A 21294-nucleotide genomic window follows, 5' to 3' on the forward strand; every position below is an offset into this window, starting at 1 on the left:
AATTCCAATACTCAGAAATATCCACTGTTACCAGGATTTTATATATTATTCATACTTAGGATTTCTCATCACTGGGCCTGATAGGGTGGTCCTGGGGTGTATAACCTCCTTGCCCATTATTTTTCTCATTCTCCCTCCAGTCTCCTTAACAGCATTCAGCTTTAATCTTACGCCATCAAATTATACCACTCGCCACTCCTCCTTATTGTTGTCATCAACTATGCCCTGGCACTTTCCTTATTCGTAACATTTCGTTCCTGCCTATCATTTTCTGCAGTACTATTTCAGTAGTCACCTAATGGATCTTTATAAATAACTTTGTCTCTCAGTTTCACTACCTAATCTTAGCCACTTCTTAGGTCATACCCTTAACTAGTGGTTTTTAGTTGGGGGCAGCATTGCTCCTCACAGGACAATGTCTAGAGTCATTTTTGGTTGTCACACTGGGGAGGTGTTATTAGCATCTAGTGGGTAGAGGCCATAGGTGCCACTAATCATCTTTGAGTTCCCAGACCCTTACAACAAAGAATTCTTACCCAAAATGTCAATAATGCTGAGGGGAAGGAATCCTCCTATAATGTGCAGAAAGGTACTATTGTACCTTTCTGAAATACGAATGATTATCAGCAAAACCAGCTTCTTAGCCTAAATATTATGCAATACTCCGGACTCTTGAGTAACTTTCTATGAGAATCAGATGCTGGTATAGTTAGAACTGAATCACCATTGTCATAGAATGGAAAAATAGCTTGGTGCCTTTTTAACACCTTCTCAGAGATTAGCATTTACTGGTTTAGCTTAGAACCTGGTGAATCAAACCAACCAAACATAGGAAGGCAGATTCCATTCAGGAGATTCTTCCAAAGAAGTAGTTTTTAGAAGTGTGTGTGTGTGTGTGTGTGTGTGTGTGTGTGTTTTACGTATACAATTTTATTCTTATAACAAGCAAAATCTACATTTAATAATACCGTTCTTGTTCTGAGACTAAGTCATCATCCCATCCCCTTAACTCCTTTTTGTTTTGACTCCTTTTGAATTGATTCCTAGGTCTTCATTGACACATTTTTCTCCCCCAAAGACAAAAACTACTTCTTTAATTCAGCGACTAGAAAATAGCTTATCATATTCTGTAGGCTCAGAAAGTTCTGCCAGAACTCCTTAGTCATACCCTTATTGTTGAAAGCATTGATGATATCATATGTTGAAACAATAGTAGAGCCCCCAAAATGCTGATACAGATGATCAACATAAAATTCCACAGGACAGAGTACATCAGTGGCTTTGCTTAACTCTTGTCCTTTCAATTGTTAACGTTTGGGAACTTTCTTTGGAGCTATTAACTAGACCTCTTGTTCTGATGAGGGGACTGATGAAAGTTTATCATTTTCTCAATAGGAAAAAAATCATTCTGTGACAAGAATTTGGGTGATAATAGATTTTTAGTATTCACTGCTACAGTAGGGGTTAATAGTTCATACGAGGAAGAACAGGAACACATGGACATTGATTTCAGATTTCTCATTCTGTGACATTAAAGACTGTGGTATAATTTCTACTTAAGTAGTTCTTGAGGAAGGGATTTGTGGATTGACAATTAAGGAGAGAAAAGAACATATAAAGAATGGCCACATGGCCGGGTGCAGTAGCACACACCGCAATCCCATTGGCTCAGGAGGCTGAGCAGGAGGATCTCAGGTTCAAACCCAGCCTCAGCAACTCAGTGAGGCCACATGATTGGGAGCCAACAGATAGCTTTAGCTTTTGTGTACCCAGGTTTTGGTTGGTGCAGAAATGTTATACCAGATGTCACATGAAAGATGGATCATCTGTATATAGTCTGCCATCTGGGATGTCCCACCAGTTGCTTTTCCCTTGTGGTTGTTGGCTTGTATTAAGTAATCACAGATCATGTTGGGAATCTCACCTAGTAATAGTAGTTGGATGAGTTTTTCTTTTGCAATACTTAGCAATAGCTAGCATGATCAGAAACCAAAGTCCCTGAATCATTCTTGATTGTACAGTCACCACTGGAGGATACGTGGATTTAGCCCTGCAGCTCTAACCTCATTAAGTAAATGAAACTCTGGTTATGGGTGGTTTTTATGTGATTTTTTTCCCCCTTCAGTGGCACCAGCAGATGAATTACCTGGTGTTTTTGTACTGACCATTGCTGTAGCCCTCCTTGCTCAGTCTTTGTCTGGTCTCAGCTGGCAAATAAGACCTTCACAGTCTGAAAACTATTAAAGTTAGCTATTAGATTGCAGATGAAGCATATTTTCAGAGGTGAGCATTGTTTTCTTCATTTATAGGAGAAGCCCTGATATTCAAGCAAAAGAGGAATTATGGAAGCATATACAGTGAGTATTGAGTTTTCCTCATTGTTTTCAAAACCCAGGAAGTTTGTTGTTGTTGTTGTTTTAATCCATGTAGTTTGAATATAGTTACAAGAAAGACTGTTATAACAAAGAGGCAGCCTCCGTCTGAGGCCTGGCAACTAGTCTTATCAGCATGATATGGTACAGGCAGCCCTATCACCTCCTCTCCTGGGGTCACTTAGCTTACCTGTAAATGGACTCAGACAGTCCAATAGTTTACAAATGAATACCGAGGGGAAAAAAATCCAGAAATAAATAGATACCTACCACAGGGGAGGGAAGCAGAATTTTCATAGGAAATGAGAGACAGTTGAAAAGTGTGGATGTGGTAAAACTGAAAGAAGGCAAAAGAGCTCCAGAAGAGGTTTCCTCCCGTATTACCTTGGGCACATTCTCATGTTTTCATCTTTGCTCCCAGCTTATATTAGTCTTATTAACACTGCATTTTGGGACAAAATTTGAAAGGGAAAACTCATTTGCTGATTGTGAAAGAGAATAGTGTGTATATGAGCATGGCCACATTTATTTTCTTGCTTATTTTCCTCTAGAAAGGAACTTGTGGATCCCTCTGGAATGTCAGAAGAGCAATTGAAAGAGATCCCATACACTAAAATAGAGTACGTCTTTGAAAATCTTTTCACAAAAGTTTTATTTGTGCTTCTAAGGAAGTTATTCATTCTTACCCTTTATTTGTGTTCCATAGAGTGCTTTAATTTGTCTGTGTATTTTAACTAAAGTTAAAAGTGAATATAGGGAGAGAGGTAGAAAAAGGTGTATCTTACTTCTGCACTCTAGTCAATATCCTGTTAGAGGCCCCTTTTGTATGTGGTAAGTGCAAGGGGGCTTTTGATGATTAATGTCTGTTTTAAAATAAATTCTTGCTGGGCACAGTGGTGCATGCCTGTAATCCCAGCAACTTGGGAGGCTAAGGCAGGAGGATTGTGAGTTCAAAGCCAGTCCCTCAGCAGATTAGCGACGCACAAAGCAATTCAGCGAGACCCTGTCTTTAGTAAAATATTAAAAAGTACTGGGGATATGGCTCAGTGATTCAGCACCCCTGGGTTCCATCTCCAGTACCTGCCCCATATATATATATATTTCTGAAGTATTTATTTATTGGTAACAAAGTTTGCATTTATCCACTATTTTACCATCAAGAGAATTATGTTTACCACAAAACTGTAAGACCAAGATGGTCCCTGTCATAGAGCTAGCACATTCAGCTGGATAGTCTTCATGAAAGCCTGATAGGTACCCCTGGTTGCTCATCAGTGTGGCTACAGCATACCTTTTACTGTGTTTCCTGCCTTGCTATAATTGGTTCAGAGAAAGTGGGAGCCTTCTTCCTTGCTTTATTTCTCTTCTGCAACACAGGCTTCTTTCCCACTCAGAAGAATTGCTGATTGGTGTTCTCCAGCCTACCCTAACCTGTTTTTATGCCAAAGATTGAATTTTAGATATAATTGAATTAAGATATAATTGACAAAAATTATAGATACTTATGGTATATGATGTGATATTTTAATGTCTACATTGTAAAATCATTAAATCAAGCTAATTAACATATCTACCACCTGACATCATGTTTTTGTGGTCAACCACATTTAATATTAACAACTTTCAAGTGAAGATTAAATTCTTTTTTATTTATTTAATTTTTGGTACTAGGGATTGAATCCAGGGGCACTTTACACCTGAGCTACATCCCCAGTCCTTATTTATTTTTTTATTTCAAGACAGGGTCATGCTAAGCTGCTTAGGGCTTCACTAAGTTACTGAGGCTGGCCTCAAACTCGCAATCCTCCTGCTTCAGCTTCCTAAGTCATTAGGATTACAGGTGTGTGCCAACATGCCTGGCTGGAAATCAAACTCTTAATGGCAGTCAAGTTAATAGTTATGATAATGATCAACTTTTTCTGATAGTAGTGCCATTTGTCTGCAGTGTAGATTTTTCTTCCATACTACTGGAAAGCATTCAACTGTAAGGAGTAATTTCATTGAAAATTTGGTGGTAAATATATACATATATGTATACACACACACACACACACACCTATATATACACACACGCCTATATATACGTGTATATATATATATATATTTGTATATATTATGTACACATACCTTTGAATTCATACAAATACTATAAAGAGCTCCATATTCATGTATGGTCAAGGAAGCATTTTCCTATTGTTAACAGGTGAAAATTAAGGCACTCATGCTTTTAGAGTCCAGAAGAGACAAATTTTATTTTTTGCACTAAGGATTAAATTTAGGGACACTCACCACTGAGTCACATCTCCAGCCCTATTTTGGGTTTTATTTAGAGACAGGGCCTCACTGAGTTGCTTAGTGCCTCACTTTTGCTAAGGCTGGCTTTGAACTCATGATCCTCCTGCCTCAGCCTCCTGAGCCACTGGGATTATAGGCATGTACTACCATGCCTGGCTGAGACAAATTATTTGAATAATCTGTCTGATGGTAATTTTTTTCTTTATTTTTTTTGGTTTCAAAATTAAGGGAAAATTCCAAATTATCCTGTTTTGACTTTTGCCATATTTGTTTGTGTTTTGTGTATGGGTGTGTGTGTATATATTTTTATTTGTTTGTTTGTGTATTTCTTGTTCAGGACTCAGGGTGACCCAGTCCGCATCAGGCATTCTCATTCACCACGAAGTTACCGCCAGTATCGAAGGTCCCAGTGTTCAGATGGAGAGCGATCTGTTCTCTCAGAAGTGAAGTAAGTAGGTCGCCTGTGGATGTCACCTGCCTGGTGGCTCTGGAAAAGCAGAGTCTGGTAAAGCTCTCTGCAGTGATGGAAATGTCCTATATCTACACCATCACCCTCTTTCAAGTTAAGTTCTGATTCTAGGTGTTATTCATTCATTAATTCTGAAACTCATCTCTGCAGTTCAAAAACAGATCTTGTACCACCACTTCCAGTGACTCGTTCTTCAGATGCTCAGGGTTCTGGTGGCTCTACAGTTCATCAGGTTAGTAATAATAAAGTTCTAAGTGTTGTACTGATGGCCATTTTGAGAAGCATTTTGTGCTTTGGGGAGTTCCTTCAGATGAATCATTAACTTCCTTTTTGAGATTCTATTCAAATAGCATTCACAAAACATGGAAGGAGAAGGAATGAGGAGGCAGCGCTCAAGACCAAGACACAGCCTGATTAAGTTAGGAATAAGAGGTAGAGGATAGTGTGAGATTTAAAATGATCTGAACCTTGTGACCATGCCAAGTATTTTGAAGACTGAAAGATCATTTGATTAGATTAAAGAAAAAATAGCATCACTAATTAAAAAAAAAAAAAAGTCTTTTTAGGTATTTTTTGAGCCAGAGAAACAAAGAGTAGGTGATAGATTAACAGGTGGGGTGACAGATGTTCAATTGTCAAACAGAAGAATTAGTCCTAGTTTAGGTCTGTCCTCCCTATTAGAGAGAATGAGTTTCATGCTGGAAATGTTTTACAAATGTGTTTAAAAGGGAATTCAAGGACACAGTAGAACACCTTGTTGCTTTAAGAAAATTAACACTCAGTGGAGGTACACAGATGTATCAGGGAAGCACTGTAGCAAGTGTATTTCTATAGTGTTTGAGATCATCTCTCATGGTCTACTTTTTAGCAAAATGGGAAAAATGTGGGCTGAATAAGATATTTGGATATATAGTTGGGTAAACAATCACTCCAAAACCAAAGTTAATGTTTATGAAGGATCAGTGTCAGCCTATTGTTTACAATTCTGTGGTTTTCATTCTTGTTTGGATGGTGGATTCCTTAGAAAAGCCAATTATAACTATTGTCTCTCTCCTCATCAAAAATGTATGAAAATGCATACATCACGGACAACCTGTTAAGCCTGATCCCAGTGGTATCCATGATGTTCTACCTTTCATTTGCCCTGTTTCTTTCTTTCTTGGTGCTGGGGATCATGCAAGGCAAGCTCTATCAACTGACCTATATCCCCAGTCCTTGCCCTGTTTCTTTCTTATCAATAATTCAAACAAGGATGAAATAAGTCTGTGCTAATTTTGCTTAGATTCCCTAGTAACAGATTCTGAGATGGAGATTTACAGCAGGAAGTTTATTGAAAAGTATCCTTAGGATTAACACTTGTTGGGGAGTGAAAGAAAAGAGATTTGAGAGGAAAGAGTTGTGTGATATAGTCCCAATTAAGGCAGTAGTTGATTCTGTGGGAAGCTCCAGAGATGGCCCTTTATCCTACCTTGTAATACTACACACTCACCATTTGGCAGTTATCTGATAAGGAGTGCTTCTGGGAGAGACAAGATCTTAAGTGACAAGGCTCTTTTCAGCAGAGGGTAGTTCCTGGGAAGCAGCTCAGTTTTGAGCCTTAAGTAGTTAACCCTCCTGGCAGCTGGAGGAATGAAATTTAGTCTTTGTCTGGAATGGAGATTTAGCAGTAAACACAGCTTCTGCTCTAACCTGCTTACTGTTTGATTAGGTAAATCTGGGAGAGCTAATAAATTGTCAAAACAGATAATTTGTTTCAAGTTGAAAGTACTTTTTCAAAGTTACACTCATGACTGATAGTTTGGGCTTTGCCTTTGGAAACCTCAAACCTCTTAGGATTATTATGATGATTATCAATAAGCACTAATAGCTTTCAGAGTTTTTTTTTTTTTTTTTTGCTTTATATTTAAGTTGGTTTCAACAAGAACAGGAATTTTATTCTACTGAAGTTTTACTTTTCTAACTACTATAGATCCTCAACTTAATTACCATCAATGAGGAATTTCAAGAAACACAAATTGTACACAATAAATGTTGAAAAGGTAGCTCTTTGTTGCATACAGTTACTCAGGTGCATCTTCTGATCAATGGCTCTGATTGTGAGCCTGACTCTGGGATGCATTTGATTTAAAATTCAACAACTAGGTAATGAGCATTTCTAAAGCTTGACATGCACTGGTCTGAGCAATCATCAAAGTATGGCCAATTGGCCAAATTTAGTCTGCTGCCTGTTTTTGTACAACCCAGAAGGTAATAACAGTGTTAAAAAAATAATATGTAAAAGAACATAGTCCACAGTCTGGTCCTTTACCGAAAAAATGTTTGCTTATCCTGGCCTACTTAAAAGTAAACAGGCAAAATAATTAAAATAGTAAGCATTCTAAAGAAATAAAGATCTAGGGGCTGGGATTGTGGCTCAACAGTAGAGCGCTTGCCTTGCAAGTGTGAGACCCTGGGTTTGATCCTCAGCAATAAATAAATAAAATAAAGGTATTGTGTCCAACTACAACTAAAATTATATATATGAGAGAGAGAGAGAGAGAGAGAGAGAGAGAGAGAGAGAGAGAGAGAGAGAGAAAGGTCTAATAGTCAATAGAGTCAACCTCACTTTAGATAGTGCCATTTAAAGTTGATATCTAGCAGGTGAGGAGCCAGCCATGTGGGTGGGTGGAAGGCTGAGGCAAGTAGGGGGAAGAGCATGGGAGAAATGCTGAAACTGGAAAGGGCCTGGTTATATGAGGAGCTAAGACCAGTGTGGCCTGAGCATAATGAATGAGGGTAAATAACAGAGGACCCTTAGAATTCAGGGGAAAAGGGTTTGGATTTTATGCCTTTCTAAGTGCCAAAAAGGAAGCCATTAATCTGGCTACCATGTAGGAAAGGGACTGGAGTGACCAGTAGAAACAGGAAAGTTGTGTTTCCTAAGCTCCTTTGTAGTGCCAGAGTTCTGACAGTGTCCTGGTCTATACCCCACCTGGCCTTTTAATGCACAAGCAATAATGGGGTGGATTAGATAGGGACTCAATTCAATGCTAAACAAACTTACAAGGTAGTGTTTTAGATCACTTCCTAGCTGTTGTACTAGTGGTTCTTCTGCTGAAGTCCTTTCTTCTCTCTCACATGCATTCTACCACAACCTCTAGCTATCTAGAAATCTTCTATTTTAGATTCATACTTGTTATTCTTAGCAGAATTAGTCTATCAGTCCTTCTTACAAATTAAGGCAGTCATAGGAATAAATGAAAGATAACTACTTCCTAAAGGATGATTTTTAATGTATTTTTTTTTAGTTGTAAATGGACACAATATTTTTAATGTGGAGCTGAGGATTGAACCCAATGTCTCACATGTATGAGGCAAGAGCTCTACCACTAAACTATAGCCCCAGCCTCGGACGATTTGTTTTTTAAGTCCAAATGACTCAAAATAGGAATATGGATAGTGTCACCCATATGTGTGAGGATATACTTTCATGGAAGAAAAAAATGCTTCCCAGTCTGATCTATAGACCATTTGGATCATTGGTAAGGGCAGGAAGTTTGAGGTACTGTTAGTGGCATTCTCAGAGCTTCATCCAGTTGTGGGTTGTGTACAAAATTCAATTCTAGAAGTTTTGGGTATAGTGCCCAGGCTCTGGTAACTCAGCCAGCCTTTTTCTCTATGATGAAGCAAGCGCTCACATCACAAATTCTGGTAAGTGAGGGAGCCCTTAAGTCATTGTGCTGTGCATATTGTTTCATTTAGTGACTTCTGAAAACAATTTATAATTATGGAAGATTTTAAGTTACTTCAAGCTGTATTTTCATCTCTCTGCCCTGCTTGGAAGTGGGAAGACTGAGTCTGGTTTAGGAATTATTCACAAAAAAATGACTTATTTGGGTGAATTACGCCTAAATTTCATGAATAAAATTCACCATGTACATAATTGTTAAGACTGACATATTTTAAGATTACACACATTTTAAATATTTGAGGGAGTATTTGTCAAACAGCTTTTGGTATTATGAACCCGAATAATAATAACCTGATGTGGTTTTAAAAATAACTGATTTGGCTGTATTTTCTTCTGACTGTATTTTTTCAAATTTTCTTTTAGAGAAGAAATGGGTCTAAAGACAGCCTGATTGAAGACAAATCTCAGACATCTACAAGCAATCTAACTGGAAAGCACACAGCAAAAACAATAAAAACTATTCAAGCTGCTCGCCTCAAGATAGAGACTTGATCCTGGTGAAGGGCCAGGAATGGGAGTGGGAGGGGTGTTGTGTGCCACTGGTACTTTGAAACTGTGAATTTATTCAAACCTTGCAAGTGTTTCTTCAGCACAATAATAATCTTTTGGTTCTTTAAAGGGTCAACTACAGCATACCTATGCTGAAGGGCCTTTTAACTGGAAGGAGAGTCTTGTAAAAACTCTAATTTTCCTTTCTGAAACAGGGTAACAAACTATCCAGCTCTATCTTATGTCTGTCCACCACCAGATGCTTCAACCTGGAATCCTGGCCTGCAGCTGGCTTGCTGTGCAATAGTATACCAAGTGGGAGGAAAACATTCTTCCCAGTTCTTGGTGGTTTTCAGCTTGTGCTGAGGTGCACAAGGACTAAGACATCACTTTCAAACTGCAATTTTTACTGATATAAAAGTTCTTTGTAATATTGTATTTTGTGGCATTAAGTTCCACTGTTTATTTACAAATGTTGTAAAAAGCTTTGTTTTTAAGTGCTGCTTTTAATTTCATAAGTGCCCTAGTTGTGTTTTCTGGAAAAAAAAATGAGAAAAAGGTTTGAAGTGTGAATTTCAGTTGTCATTCCACCTTACTTGCCTCTTTCCTTAGTGATCTTTTCAGACCTTTCCTCTCTGCAGATGACTTTTCAACCTATGGGGAAAATACAAATACTCATCCTCCATCCTTTCTACCTGTGCTTTGGATGCCATCTCTCCTCAGGATCCTTGCCTCTGCTTTCTATATATTCAGTCTTTTCCTTTTCATATCTTTGCCACCTGGGTTTAAACATGACTACAACTTAACAGTTCAATTTTTTGTGATCACAAATCTCTCAAGCTACAATTTTTCTTCTCTATTCTTGGCTAAATTCTTTGAAAAGATCATCTTCATCTTCAGTCAGTGCCCTCAAATGCCTATTTAAAACTCTTATATGGATGCTTCTCCCACCACTCTAATAAAATCTTCCTGTCACTAAATCCCCAAACTTTTACTCTTAAAACATTCTCTTCTGATGTAATGCAATCCTCTTTTGCTTCTACCATTCTGAACACTTTGCAGTCTATATACTCTACCTTTCTATTACTTATTGAGTTTTTCAAACCTCAGATCTAGAGGACCTTTCTCTACTCAGGTTTCATTTATTTCCATGGCCTCAAGAATACTGTGGCTTAGCCTCCAGTGTTTTGCTAAGAGGCCACTTGGATTTTTCAAAGGCTTCAACTAAGCACTGGCCCACAACCTAGACTTAGGGCCATTGTCACAATGTAAGCCTAACTCATTATGGACCTCTATATTATCAAATCCTGTTGATTTTGCCCTTTTTAATACAGTGGTCCAAATCAGTCATCTCTTGCCTGGACAACTGTAGTGGCATCTAGTTGGGCCACTTGCTCTGCACTGTTATCTTACTGGATTTTCTTTTCTTGCTTTTAAACACAAGCCTTACATGATCTGGTCTATTTACTACCTCTTTAACCTCATTTTGTAACATGCCTAGCTCCTGTAATAGCCATCTCACAAGCCTCATTGAGCATTCAACTCTAAACCAGAGTACTGAGAAGGGGAAGCAACCCAAACTGTCATATGAAGCAGACCCACGTTATCTAAGGTCTCCGCACATGTCATTTGTCCATATTCACCTTGGAAAAATGGCATCTACCTTTAGTCAACTTTGCTTTCTCAGGTTTCCCAGATGTGGTCAAATCTCACTGTGGTATTCATCTCACAAAGGAAGCTTTACTTTTGTGATATTTCTTAGGCCCAGATAAAGGGTCCCAGCGGGTGGAACTGTTTTGCTTATCATTGTGTTCCCAGATCCTAATACATTACTTTTAAATAAAATTTTCTGAATGCCTGAACACACTATTTGCTCTTTCCTAATAAGTAAAGGAAGAATCATTACCCAGTGTCTTAAATTCAAGAAAACCATAGTAGTTTGAATTCATGGGAAGAAAAGTATTTATTTATTTTTGACCCTTGCCAGAAGCTATCATAAGACCATCAGTGGCCATGATAGCACTGATTATTTACTTATATGCTATGTTGAGAATCAAACCCAAACATGCCAGGTACGTGTGCTACTGCTGAGGCACAGCCCCAATTATTTCAATATTCCTCAGACTCCTGGAAATTTTTTAAATGATCCAAGCAACTTTTGAAGACCAAACTTCCAAAATCCATACCAAGGATGTCCTGAAATAAAAGAAAAGTACATATTTACACATTACATTTTAATATATTAATAAAGAACTTAGTAATAATAAATCCTCAGTATTAAAAGTCATATCATTTCTGGACTTTATGCCTGAGATTTGTCAAGTTTTTCTTACATTTACTAGAAAGAAACAAATCTAATGATATCCAGAATTAGAGTACTATGTTTTTACCTTTTCTCTTCAATATTGCCTACTCAAGAAAAAGATAAAATCTCCACAACTTCTACTTTGATATCATCCTACCTTAAGTCACCTTTGTGCTCAAGTGTTCAGAGGTCAATAGTCCGCTTCAGGCATCCATTTTTTCACCTGAACAAAAATTAGTTAAAACAGGTTAAAAGAAACACATACTGAACACTGTTCGACTTAAAAGACGCATGTATATACAAATTAATGTAAATGCAAACTGTCACTTATGCAGTTCCTACACCAAAAATATAAAATTTAAGGGCAGGAAAAGGCTGCAAAGTATCTATTTATGCCTTTTTTGACACCACATTCACTAGTTTACAAAAGTGAACGGGCAACACAAAGGCTCCGTGAAAACAAAAGTTCGGCTCTACCATGGCAGAGGCTGCTGACTGGCTGAGATGAAATGATTACTGCTTGAAAAGAATACAACTAATCCTACCCGTTAATGAAAATTGAAACAAAACTTTAAACGGTGGGTTACAATTCTTATCCGGAATAAGCTGGTCAATTTGCTTACAAGAAAACTTACCTACAAAGTTGGTGATACTCATTCAGTTTCGGCCAACTTCTGCGCCTGAGCACACCTGTAGCGATATGCATTTCAAAGGCACTTTGCCCGGATGTTGACCCACTTCACAGTGGGCTCGGGCAGGCACAAAGCCATTTACATCGTGGGGCCTTCCCGGGTCACGCGAAAGAGATTTGCACTTACGCCCAAGGCTCCCTGGCGTACAATCGGCGATCAATAAAAGCAAATCTTGTTAAAGTCCCATTTCCCGGGAAGGGAATATAGGCCGAAGTCGGCCTCAGGCCCTCAAGAGGATCCTCGGAGTATGTGGCCCATAAGGTTAGGCCGCTGCCGTGCGCGTTTGAGTCTTGGACCCTTAATCGTGACCCGGCCATCGCAGGCGCCTCATCAGGCTCAGGGCGGTCGCCCTTGCTCCTCCGAAGCCCGGCGCCCGGGCGCGGGAAGCCGCGTGGCCAGCCACTAGCCATGCCCGGACCCCCAGCACACCACAGACCCCGAGAAGAATAGGAAGAAAAAGGCGGAATGGGCCTCCCACAATGCTTTTCAAGGACTGGAAAGGTCCACTGTGCTAGAGGCGCGGGGAGAACGGACTGTACCATAGGCTGCCGTACTCTCGTGTGCCGCCGTGTGGCCGGAGGGAAAAGCGCTCAGTGAGGGGCTGTGGGACTGGTTTCCTATGGAAAGAGGAGAGGAGGGAAGGTCCCGTTTGAGGATGGGTGACCAGTGTTTTCGGTAGGGAAGGAGGTTTTATCAAAGGTGGATATCCTACCATCCCTCCTCCCAGGGTTGGCAGCGTATGGTCAGTACTGAGCAGCGTACATAACCCAAAGAACTTGGGTCCCAGAGTTTTGTCGGTCGACACAAAGAATTGTCGTCTCAGAGTAAGTCATTCATTTTTAAAGGTTTTATTGAGTACTTAGAGTGCTCTAGGCTCTGTCCTAAATGCCTGGGAATCCGGGTGTGAATGAGACCGACAAGGTTCCAATCTTACGTTCTAGTTGCACGAGGAAGACCCAAAGCCCTTAAACGCAGATACTGTAATTTAACACAGTATTAAGACCCCCCCGCCCCGCCAAAAAAAAAAAAAAAAAAAAAAAAAAGCATACAAGGGTAAAGCAACAGAGCAGCACTGTCCAGTAGAAACGCAGTGTGAACATGAATGTAATTTAAAAATTTCAAATTGCCACATTGTAAAACGTACGAATAGATTAAATTAAGCAGCCCAACCTATGCTAAATATTATTTCAACAAGTACTCAATATAAAATTATTAATAGGATGTTTCATATTTTAAATTCCTACTGAATCTTAAAAAATGGTGTATGTTTTATGCTTCAGTTCAGACTATGCACATTTCAGGTGCTCAATAGTTCACTGGGCTAGTGATAGAAGATCTGGAAGTGAACTTTTCTTTCCTTGTTGGGCATTGAGTCCCAGGATGCTTTACCACTGAGCTACATCCCCACCCCTTTTTGATTTTTTATTTTGAGACAGGATCTCACTAAGTTTAGGGCTTGGCTAAGTTGCTGAGACTGACCTGGAACTTGCAATTCTCCTGTTTTAGACTCCTGAGTAGCTGGGATTACAAGGGTGCACAATTGTGCCAGGCTGGAGGTGAACTTTGAGTACAGAGTGTGGGGGTGGTCACAGGATATCTGGGGACAGCTGGCCTTGGCTAATGTGATTGGAACACAGTAGAAAGTGCAGTGAAAAGATGTGGTGAAAGAGGGGGGGAGCAAGTCATACAGGGAGAGGAATGGTATTTCATGTTGAAATTTTAGAGTTAATTATCACCACAGAAATAAAGCAGAGACTGTTAACTGGCTCCCCACCACCACCACCAACCATAACTCCTTGAAGAGATAGGAAAGACAATGAGAAAGTAATAAACAACAAAATCTTGTTTCTGTAAATCCCAGCAGAGACTTAGCCAGAGATCACAGTCTCTGTTTGAACCTTTGTTTCTTTGAAGCTTAGTGCTAAAAACAAACAAACAATTTACCTCTTTTATTGTTTCTCTTGCTGAGAGAAAACTTTTCAGTTTAAGTAAGTCCCATTTGTTGATTTTTGTTATCAACTTTTGTGCTATGGGTGTCCTATTAAGGAATTTGGAGCCCGACCCTACAATATGTAGATCAAGCTAAACGAATTTATCTCTCAACTCATCAAGTTGTATACATTAAATTCTTATAGCTTTCTGTATCTCAATCATACCTCCATAAAGTGGTTTGAAAATAGAAAATGAAAATATAGTTACACAGCCCAGTGGTCATCACACAAGAATTTACCTGAGTAATAAGAAATTCAATTTGGGAATAAATGTGTAGCAATCAAAAGAAGGTAAATAAATCCAGATCTACATTAGGAAGTCACTGTCACATCCAGGGTGAGAGAGGTTAGATGTAGAGGAGATACCACCAGGAATGTCATTTAGACACTGAAACAGTCAGTGTGGTGATTATAGTCTTGTCTTCTCCATAGAGAGAGGATGAAGAAATTGCCTCAGCTGGGGCAGCCAGCAGGCTTAGGTTTACATCTAGTCTTAAACTTGTTTCCTTAGGTAAATGAATCACCACTCTGAGCTTGAATTTCCTCATTTACAGATAGAATTTACGCACATGTATATATGGGTTAGTTTAAAGAATTAAGAAAAGTTTGTGGAATTGTGTAGCACTGTGTATGGTACATAATGACATGTAATAAATTATTCAAATGAGTTAGGCTCTTCTGAGGTTTATCCCACCCCAAGTTTGGAACCTTCTTAGATTAATTTGTTAAAGAAGGGGTAGGAGGGATATTCTTCTGTTTTTCTTGTAAAGATTTTGTGGTTTTGCTCCCAACTTATTCTCTTCTCCTTTTCCTTTTGTATCTCTTCCCTAGACTTTGGGTGATACAAGAATAGATAAATAGAGGAAAAATGGTTGTTACAATATTAGATTAGCATTAGGTGTCAGGAAATCAAATCTAAATCTGAATCTTCCTATCTGTTTTGGCCTCACATGTCCTGGTAAGTAAAACCCAGTAATAACAAATTTGTGATAACAAATTTGTGTTGTGTTAGCCCTCTAAATTTGTGTTAATTTATTATGGCAGCAAGAAAAAAACAATCATGTGAGGTGAAGAGTAGGAGAACTTTATATTTTACTCCACCTTTTCTTGTCTCACCCCATCATCAAGAATGTAAATGAGATTTTTCAGACAAGGTATGTGTATTCCATTTTATAGTACTTACTCCATATAAAGTTGTCATGGGTGTGGAGATCCAATTATATTTTTTCCATATAGAGAACCAATTTTCCAAGATCATTTATCAAATAGCCTATCTTTGCTATACAATTCTATCAGCTGCCATAGTCATATATCAAGGTTTTACCATCTATTCTGTCTCTAAGTAGTCAATTTGTCTATCTTGTATCAGTATTGCACTGTCTTAATTTCTGTATTTTTATAATAAGTCTTGATAAATGGAAATGTAATTTCCCTGTTCCCCCATCCACTATCGCTACCCAGATCCCTTGATTTTTCTCTTAGCTGTTCTCTCTTTTCTCTTATAATATTTGAATTAGCTTGTAAAGTTCAGTGAAAAGCACTGTTGGGATGTATATTAGAATTACATTGAATCTGTGATAGCCTGGGAGAAAATTGATCTTTAGGAGGATGGGATGATAGTTAAATTTTATGTGACAGACTTGTCTGAATCACAGGGATCCCCATCTGAGTAAACATTGTTCTGGGTGCTATCAGTGAAGATGTTTCCAGAGAAGATTAGCATTTGAAGTGGAAGACTGAGTAAAGTGATTTTTCCTCCCCAATCCATAAAAGGAGAATTCCTTTTTCCTCTGCCTGACTGACTCTGCCCCCATGGCCCCTATTCTCAGACCTTTGGGCCCTCCTAAAAGCTATACACCTGTTCTCTGGTTCAGGCCTTTGAACTATACCACTGGCTTTCCTGGGCCTCCAGCTTGCAGAGAGCAGATCTTGGGGCTTCTCAGACTCCTCCACAATGGTGTATGCCAATACCTTATAATAAATTTCTCTCTCTCCCTCTCTTCCTTTCTCTGGAGAATGTTGCCTAATGCACTATGCTATTCTTTTTGTCTCTTCAACGTCTTTCAAACAAAATTTAAAATTTTCTGGCATAAAGATCTTACACATCTTATGTTCATTTTTAGATCTTATAATTCTGTTGCTATTGTAAATATTTTTAATTAAAAGTTCTATCGAGTTGCTCTTAGCATGTATCAATATAATTGCTTTTATATAGAGATATTAAATAATTTACATAACTTAAAATGTTTTGTAGATTCTTTTTGGGCTTTCTCTTTAATCATATTCATCTTCAGAAGCTCTATTTCTTCGTTTTCCATTCTCGTGTGTGTGTGTGTGTGTGAGAGAGAGAGAGAGAGAGAGAGAGAGAGAGAGAGAGAGAGGTGGGGAATACTCAAGGTAGGACCTCCAGGAGAGATGCTGAACAGAGTGATAAGATGTCTTAGACATACTTATCTTGCTTATGATTTAAAGGAACGTTCTTATTGTTTCAGCCTAGGTATGAGATGTGGATGACATTTTCATGCCTTTCCTATTGGGTTAGGGAAGTTTCCTTCTCTTTCTGGTTTGCCAATAGCATTTTTGTCATAACTGAATGTTGAATATTATGACCTGTTTTATTCTTCCTCTATCAATATGAACATTTTTTTCTTATAATTTATTAATGTGGTAAATTGTATATGTATACAATTTACATATATATGATATATGTTTTAATATATATCTCACCAGTAGCATTTGTGTGGCATAGATATTCATATCAATTTTGATGTTCTGACACATGATACGGTCATTTATCAATCATGTTTGTAATATAACTTGGGCATTTCCTACACATTTTTGAGTGATGGTTTGAAAATTTTGTGTGGAGTTTTGGGTCTTAAATATAGTTTTTCCTAATTAAATATTAGATGAAACATTGTTTTGAGGGATACATTGTTGTATGATGTGGGGTCATTATATGCAATAGATAAAGTATTGGCAAAACATTAATCTGGGAGCTGTCCTAGAGTATGCTTGTACTGACTTTTAAGTTTAGTTAGACAACTTTTCATTTTTTTCTTTTCTGTGATTTTGTATGATTTTAGAATTATAATTATTATTGTAGCTGGAGATCAAATCCAGGGCTTTATGCATGCTAAGCATATACTCTACCAATGAGCCGCACCCCTGGTCCCTACATTTTCTTAATTAAGAAAAAAAAATCCTCACTTTTAGAAGTGTCTGTCTAGGTCTAGTATTTTCTTCATGGGAAGATTTTAAACTGCTGATTCAATTCCTTAATGGTCCTAGGATCATTCAGTTCTTCTAGTTCTTCTTCAGTTTTGGTAAGTTAAATTTCCAGAAAAATCTCCACTTTCTCTATGTTTTTAAATTTGTTTAAAGAAATCTTTTCATCATATTATCTATTTAAATCCCTGATTTTCCTTATTTATGTTATCTTTTTCATTCCTAATGTGTGCCATAGGATTATCAATTTTATTATTAATCATTTGATATTTTAAAAAGTATCGACACTATTTTTTTCTGTTGACACAATGTATATTCCAATATTTATTTCATTTTAGCAATAATAAGTAACCAAGTTATATTTTATTTCAGATTTACACAAAGTTTGGGGAGAGTCTTTTTATGCTTGCATGGTATAAAATAAACATTCCATGTCGATTCAGTTTTTGCATAGTATTAGAATATTTTCCATGCTGTTCTTCATTATCAATAATGATTTTTTATTTCCTTGCAGATTTAAAAGAAACCTGTGAATAATATGTAAAACGTACATTAAAATGTTTTCTTTATTGAAGGAATTTGACTTTAAAATTATGTTATACATTCTTTTTTAAAAATATTTTTTTAATATTTATTTTTTTAATTGTAGTTGGATATAATATCTTTAATTAACTTACTTATTTTTATGTGATGCTGAGGATTGAACCAAGGGCCTCACACTTGCTAGGCAAACACTCTACCCCTGAGTCACAACCCTAGCTCTTTTTTATTTTTTTTCTTTCCTTTACTTTTTTTTTTTTTTTTTTTTTTTTGTGTGTGTGTGTGTGTGTGTGGTATTGGAGATTGAATCCGGGGGCACTTTACCACTGAACTACATCCCTTTAATTTTTTTTTTTTTAATTTTGAGACAGAATCTCACTAAGTTGCTCAGGCTGGTCTCAAACTTGAGAACTTCTGCTGCAGCTTTTAGAGTTGCTAAGGAGGATTACAGGTGTATCCATTGTGCCTGGTCCAGGTCTACTCTTAGACCACATAGATAGTGTGAATTCTTAATCCCTCTTACATGGGGGAGGGCTGTTGTTAGTAATTTTCAAAGATGTTCCCTACCATTTTATCCTTTTTCATATTATAGAGGGTATTTATCCCTTCTGTTTCTCTCCAGAGGGTGATCCTCTTCCCCATTTATTTATTGAGGATATTACCTTTCAGGGGACACAACTTTGTGCATGGTTTGTTAGTTCTACTTTGCCTTGCTCAGCCCTCGTGTTTTATCTCCTGACTTCCATGTGACTCTATGAAGCCTAAACTCCAAGCCACCAAAGATAGGTTAATATCCCAGGAAAATGTCAGCTCTAGAACTTCCTCTGGGTTCTTGTTATCTCATTTGTTGACTCAGAGGACTTCCTTTATTTTTCAACTAATTCAGCCAGGCATTTAGAACAACACTTAAAAAATATTTTATCCAGCATTTTTATTTGTTCTGAATTAGAGGATTTAGATATATATCTCTCCTGCCATATTGGAAGACCAAAGCACCTTTTGTGTTTCTTGGTCAATTTGTTCCTTCAAAAACTATCCAGTTTAAGAACATCAGAAGAGTTTATCACTAACCCTGTTCTATGTGTAAAGATAGCAATTCTTTCCAAAGTAATTTATAATTTAGGGCAATTTTCACAAAGTCTGTTTTTAAAAAATCTTAGTTAAATTCTTTGTGAAACTGACAAAATTATTCTGAAGTTTATTTGGAATGATAAACTGATGAGAATAATCAGAATAATTTAGAAAAAGAATAAGGAGGAGGAATAATTGCCTTTAAGATACTAAATATTAATTATGTTATTTAATATGAAATCTAATATAAGTATAAAAAATAAATATAAAACATTTTCTGAATTTTGCCAGATAATCAAATTAGCATGGTAATGGCACAGACATTCTTGACCAATGAAATGAAAGCTGTAAGTCAGAAATAGTTTGTAGTGTATATTGGATTTCTTTCTTGTTTTTTTTTTGTACTGGAGATTAAAATCATAAACTTTTACCACTGAGCTATATCCCCAGACCTTTTTATTTATCTATTTTTATTTTGAGACAGAGTCTCACTATGTTGCCAAAGCTGGCCTGAAACTTGTGATCTTCCTTCTTTTAGCCTCCTGAATTGCTAGGATTGCAGGTATGTGCCAATTGTGCTGGCTAATATATCTTGTATTTTAATATGTCTTAAAGCAAAATCAGCAGAGGAGGGGTGCTTGTCCAATACATGTTTCCATCACATGAGTGATTGATTTCCATTTAGAAAAAAAGAAAAAGAAATTTACTTGATAGTATAATGCAAAATAAGGCCTATGTAGTTTAACAAATGAATAAAAAAATCAAATGATAGAAAATATAGTAAAAATATCAAAGTAAAAACATTTGTTTGATTATAGAAAATATTTACTAAACTTAAGTCAATTTTTAACAAGTTCATTTTATTAAATTTTGAAAAGATTTATCCCAAATAAATACTCATGTTGGAAAAAAACAAAATCACTTTTTTGAAAGTATATAGAAACTAGTTACAATGATTGACAGGATAATGGAGACTTTTCTTTTGAACTATTAGAAAATATTACTCTTAATAATTAAAATTTATTTAGTAAATAAATAAATAAATGATAAGATAATTGATAATCTTAATTTGGTAAAAATTTAAAACATCTGTTTAGGGTTAGGGTTAGGGTTAATAACTAAATAATAATTAAATAAGAAATTAAATTAAATGATATTTAAAAAGAAATTCCATATATTATTTGGTCAAATTCTTATAATAAAATATAATTTTAACTAATATAATCCTTAATAACAAAATAGTCATGTATATGTATATGAACACTAAGGAATCAGTAGAGTCAAAGACAAAAAGAGACATTTTACAAAAGAGAAGCATGAATGAATTCTAAAACATCAAGGAATCCTATAAAGAAGTATTTTTGTAATTTTACTGGTTTCTGTTACTGCTACTGTTTAACTCCAATTTTGTTTTTCTGATATTTATGTGTTGGTTTTTATTTAAATATATGAGACTCTGTTTGTAAAGGCTTTCTTTTTTTTTAATTTTGGGTGTTAATGACCTTAATTTTGTGGGGAGGGAGTATTGGAGATTGAACCTAGGGGCTCTTTACAATGAACTACACCCCCAGACCTTTTTTTAAAATTTTGAGATAGGGTCTTATTAAGTTGCTGAGGTTAGCCTTGAAATTTTGGTTTTCCTGCCTCATTCTTCTGAATTTCTGGGATTACAGGTGGAAGCCTCCACATTGAGTAATTTTTTTATTATGGATTTATTAATCATTATGCTAAATGTATTATGGATTTATTAATCAATATGCTAAATGTATTCACATATAAATGATGTGATTAAGTAAGGTGTGGTTTACTTTAATTTGATTAACAAAGCCTTCATGTAAAATCTCTTCTGCACCACCATTTTAGAGATCTTGCAGGAAGGATTGACTTCTCAGTGAGTGATACTGCCAAGAGACTGCTAAATGAATGCTAAATCACGAGATTTAGAACAGGTCTGATGCCAGTACATGTAGAAAACCACGAGGTGGCAGTATAAGTCAAGCACAGAACCCACACTGGGACACATTCATACTATTATACAGAACCACAGTGAGTCACAGTCAAACAATTACACTTTAATTGGAATGAATTTAGCAAACAAATTTCATATTTGAA

The 21294-nt window shown here is 36.8% G+C and overlaps 1 protein-coding gene, 1 long non-coding RNA gene and 1 other non-coding gene across 7 annotated transcripts in view; 1 reads left to right on the plus strand and 2 right to left on the minus strand.

Moving 5' to 3' along the window:
• The window catches only part of Epb41l4a (erythrocyte membrane protein band 4.1 like 4A), a 231624-nt gene extending 220405 nt beyond the window's left edge, over nucleotides 1–11219 (plus strand). For all 5 annotated transcript variants that reach the window (XM_071612342.1, XM_071612343.1, XM_027927707.2 and 2 more), the window contains 5 exons: nucleotides 2310–2357; nucleotides 2924–2992; nucleotides 5005–5115; nucleotides 5287–5368; nucleotides 9230–11219. In XM_071612342.1, the coding sequence (XP_071468443.1) occupies nucleotides 2310–2357; nucleotides 2924–2992; nucleotides 5005–5115; nucleotides 5287–5368; nucleotides 9230–9358 (439 nt within the window). In that variant the 3' untranslated portion in view covers nucleotides 9359–11219. The remainder of the gene's footprint in view (nucleotides 1–2309; nucleotides 2358–2923; nucleotides 2993–5004; nucleotides 5116–5286; nucleotides 5369–9229) is intronic.
• A 74-nt stretch (nucleotides 11220–11293) lies between these two features.
• Nucleotides 11294–12791, minus strand: LOC139705779 (uncharacterized). Its single transcript, XR_011707604.1, has 3 exons — nucleotides 12296–12791; nucleotides 11818–11883; nucleotides 11294–11551 (listed from the first exon to the last, which is right to left on the minus strand). It is a non-coding gene; the product is annotated as an uncharacterized lncRNA (long non-coding RNA).
• LOC114086678 (small nucleolar RNA SNORA13) lies at nucleotides 11979–12111 on the minus strand. The gene has a single exon (XR_003581677.1). It is a non-coding gene; the product is annotated as a small nucleolar RNA SNORA13 (small nucleolar RNA).
• Nucleotides 12792–21294: the final 8503 nt, after the last annotated feature.

This window comes from Marmota flaviventris, chromosome 5 (genome assembly GCF_047511675.1).
Source record: "Marmota flaviventris isolate mMarFla1 chromosome 5, mMarFla1.hap1, whole genome shotgun sequence".
In the NCBI taxonomy this organism is placed as follows: domain Eukaryota; kingdom Metazoa; phylum Chordata; class Mammalia; order Rodentia; family Sciuridae; genus Marmota; species Marmota flaviventris.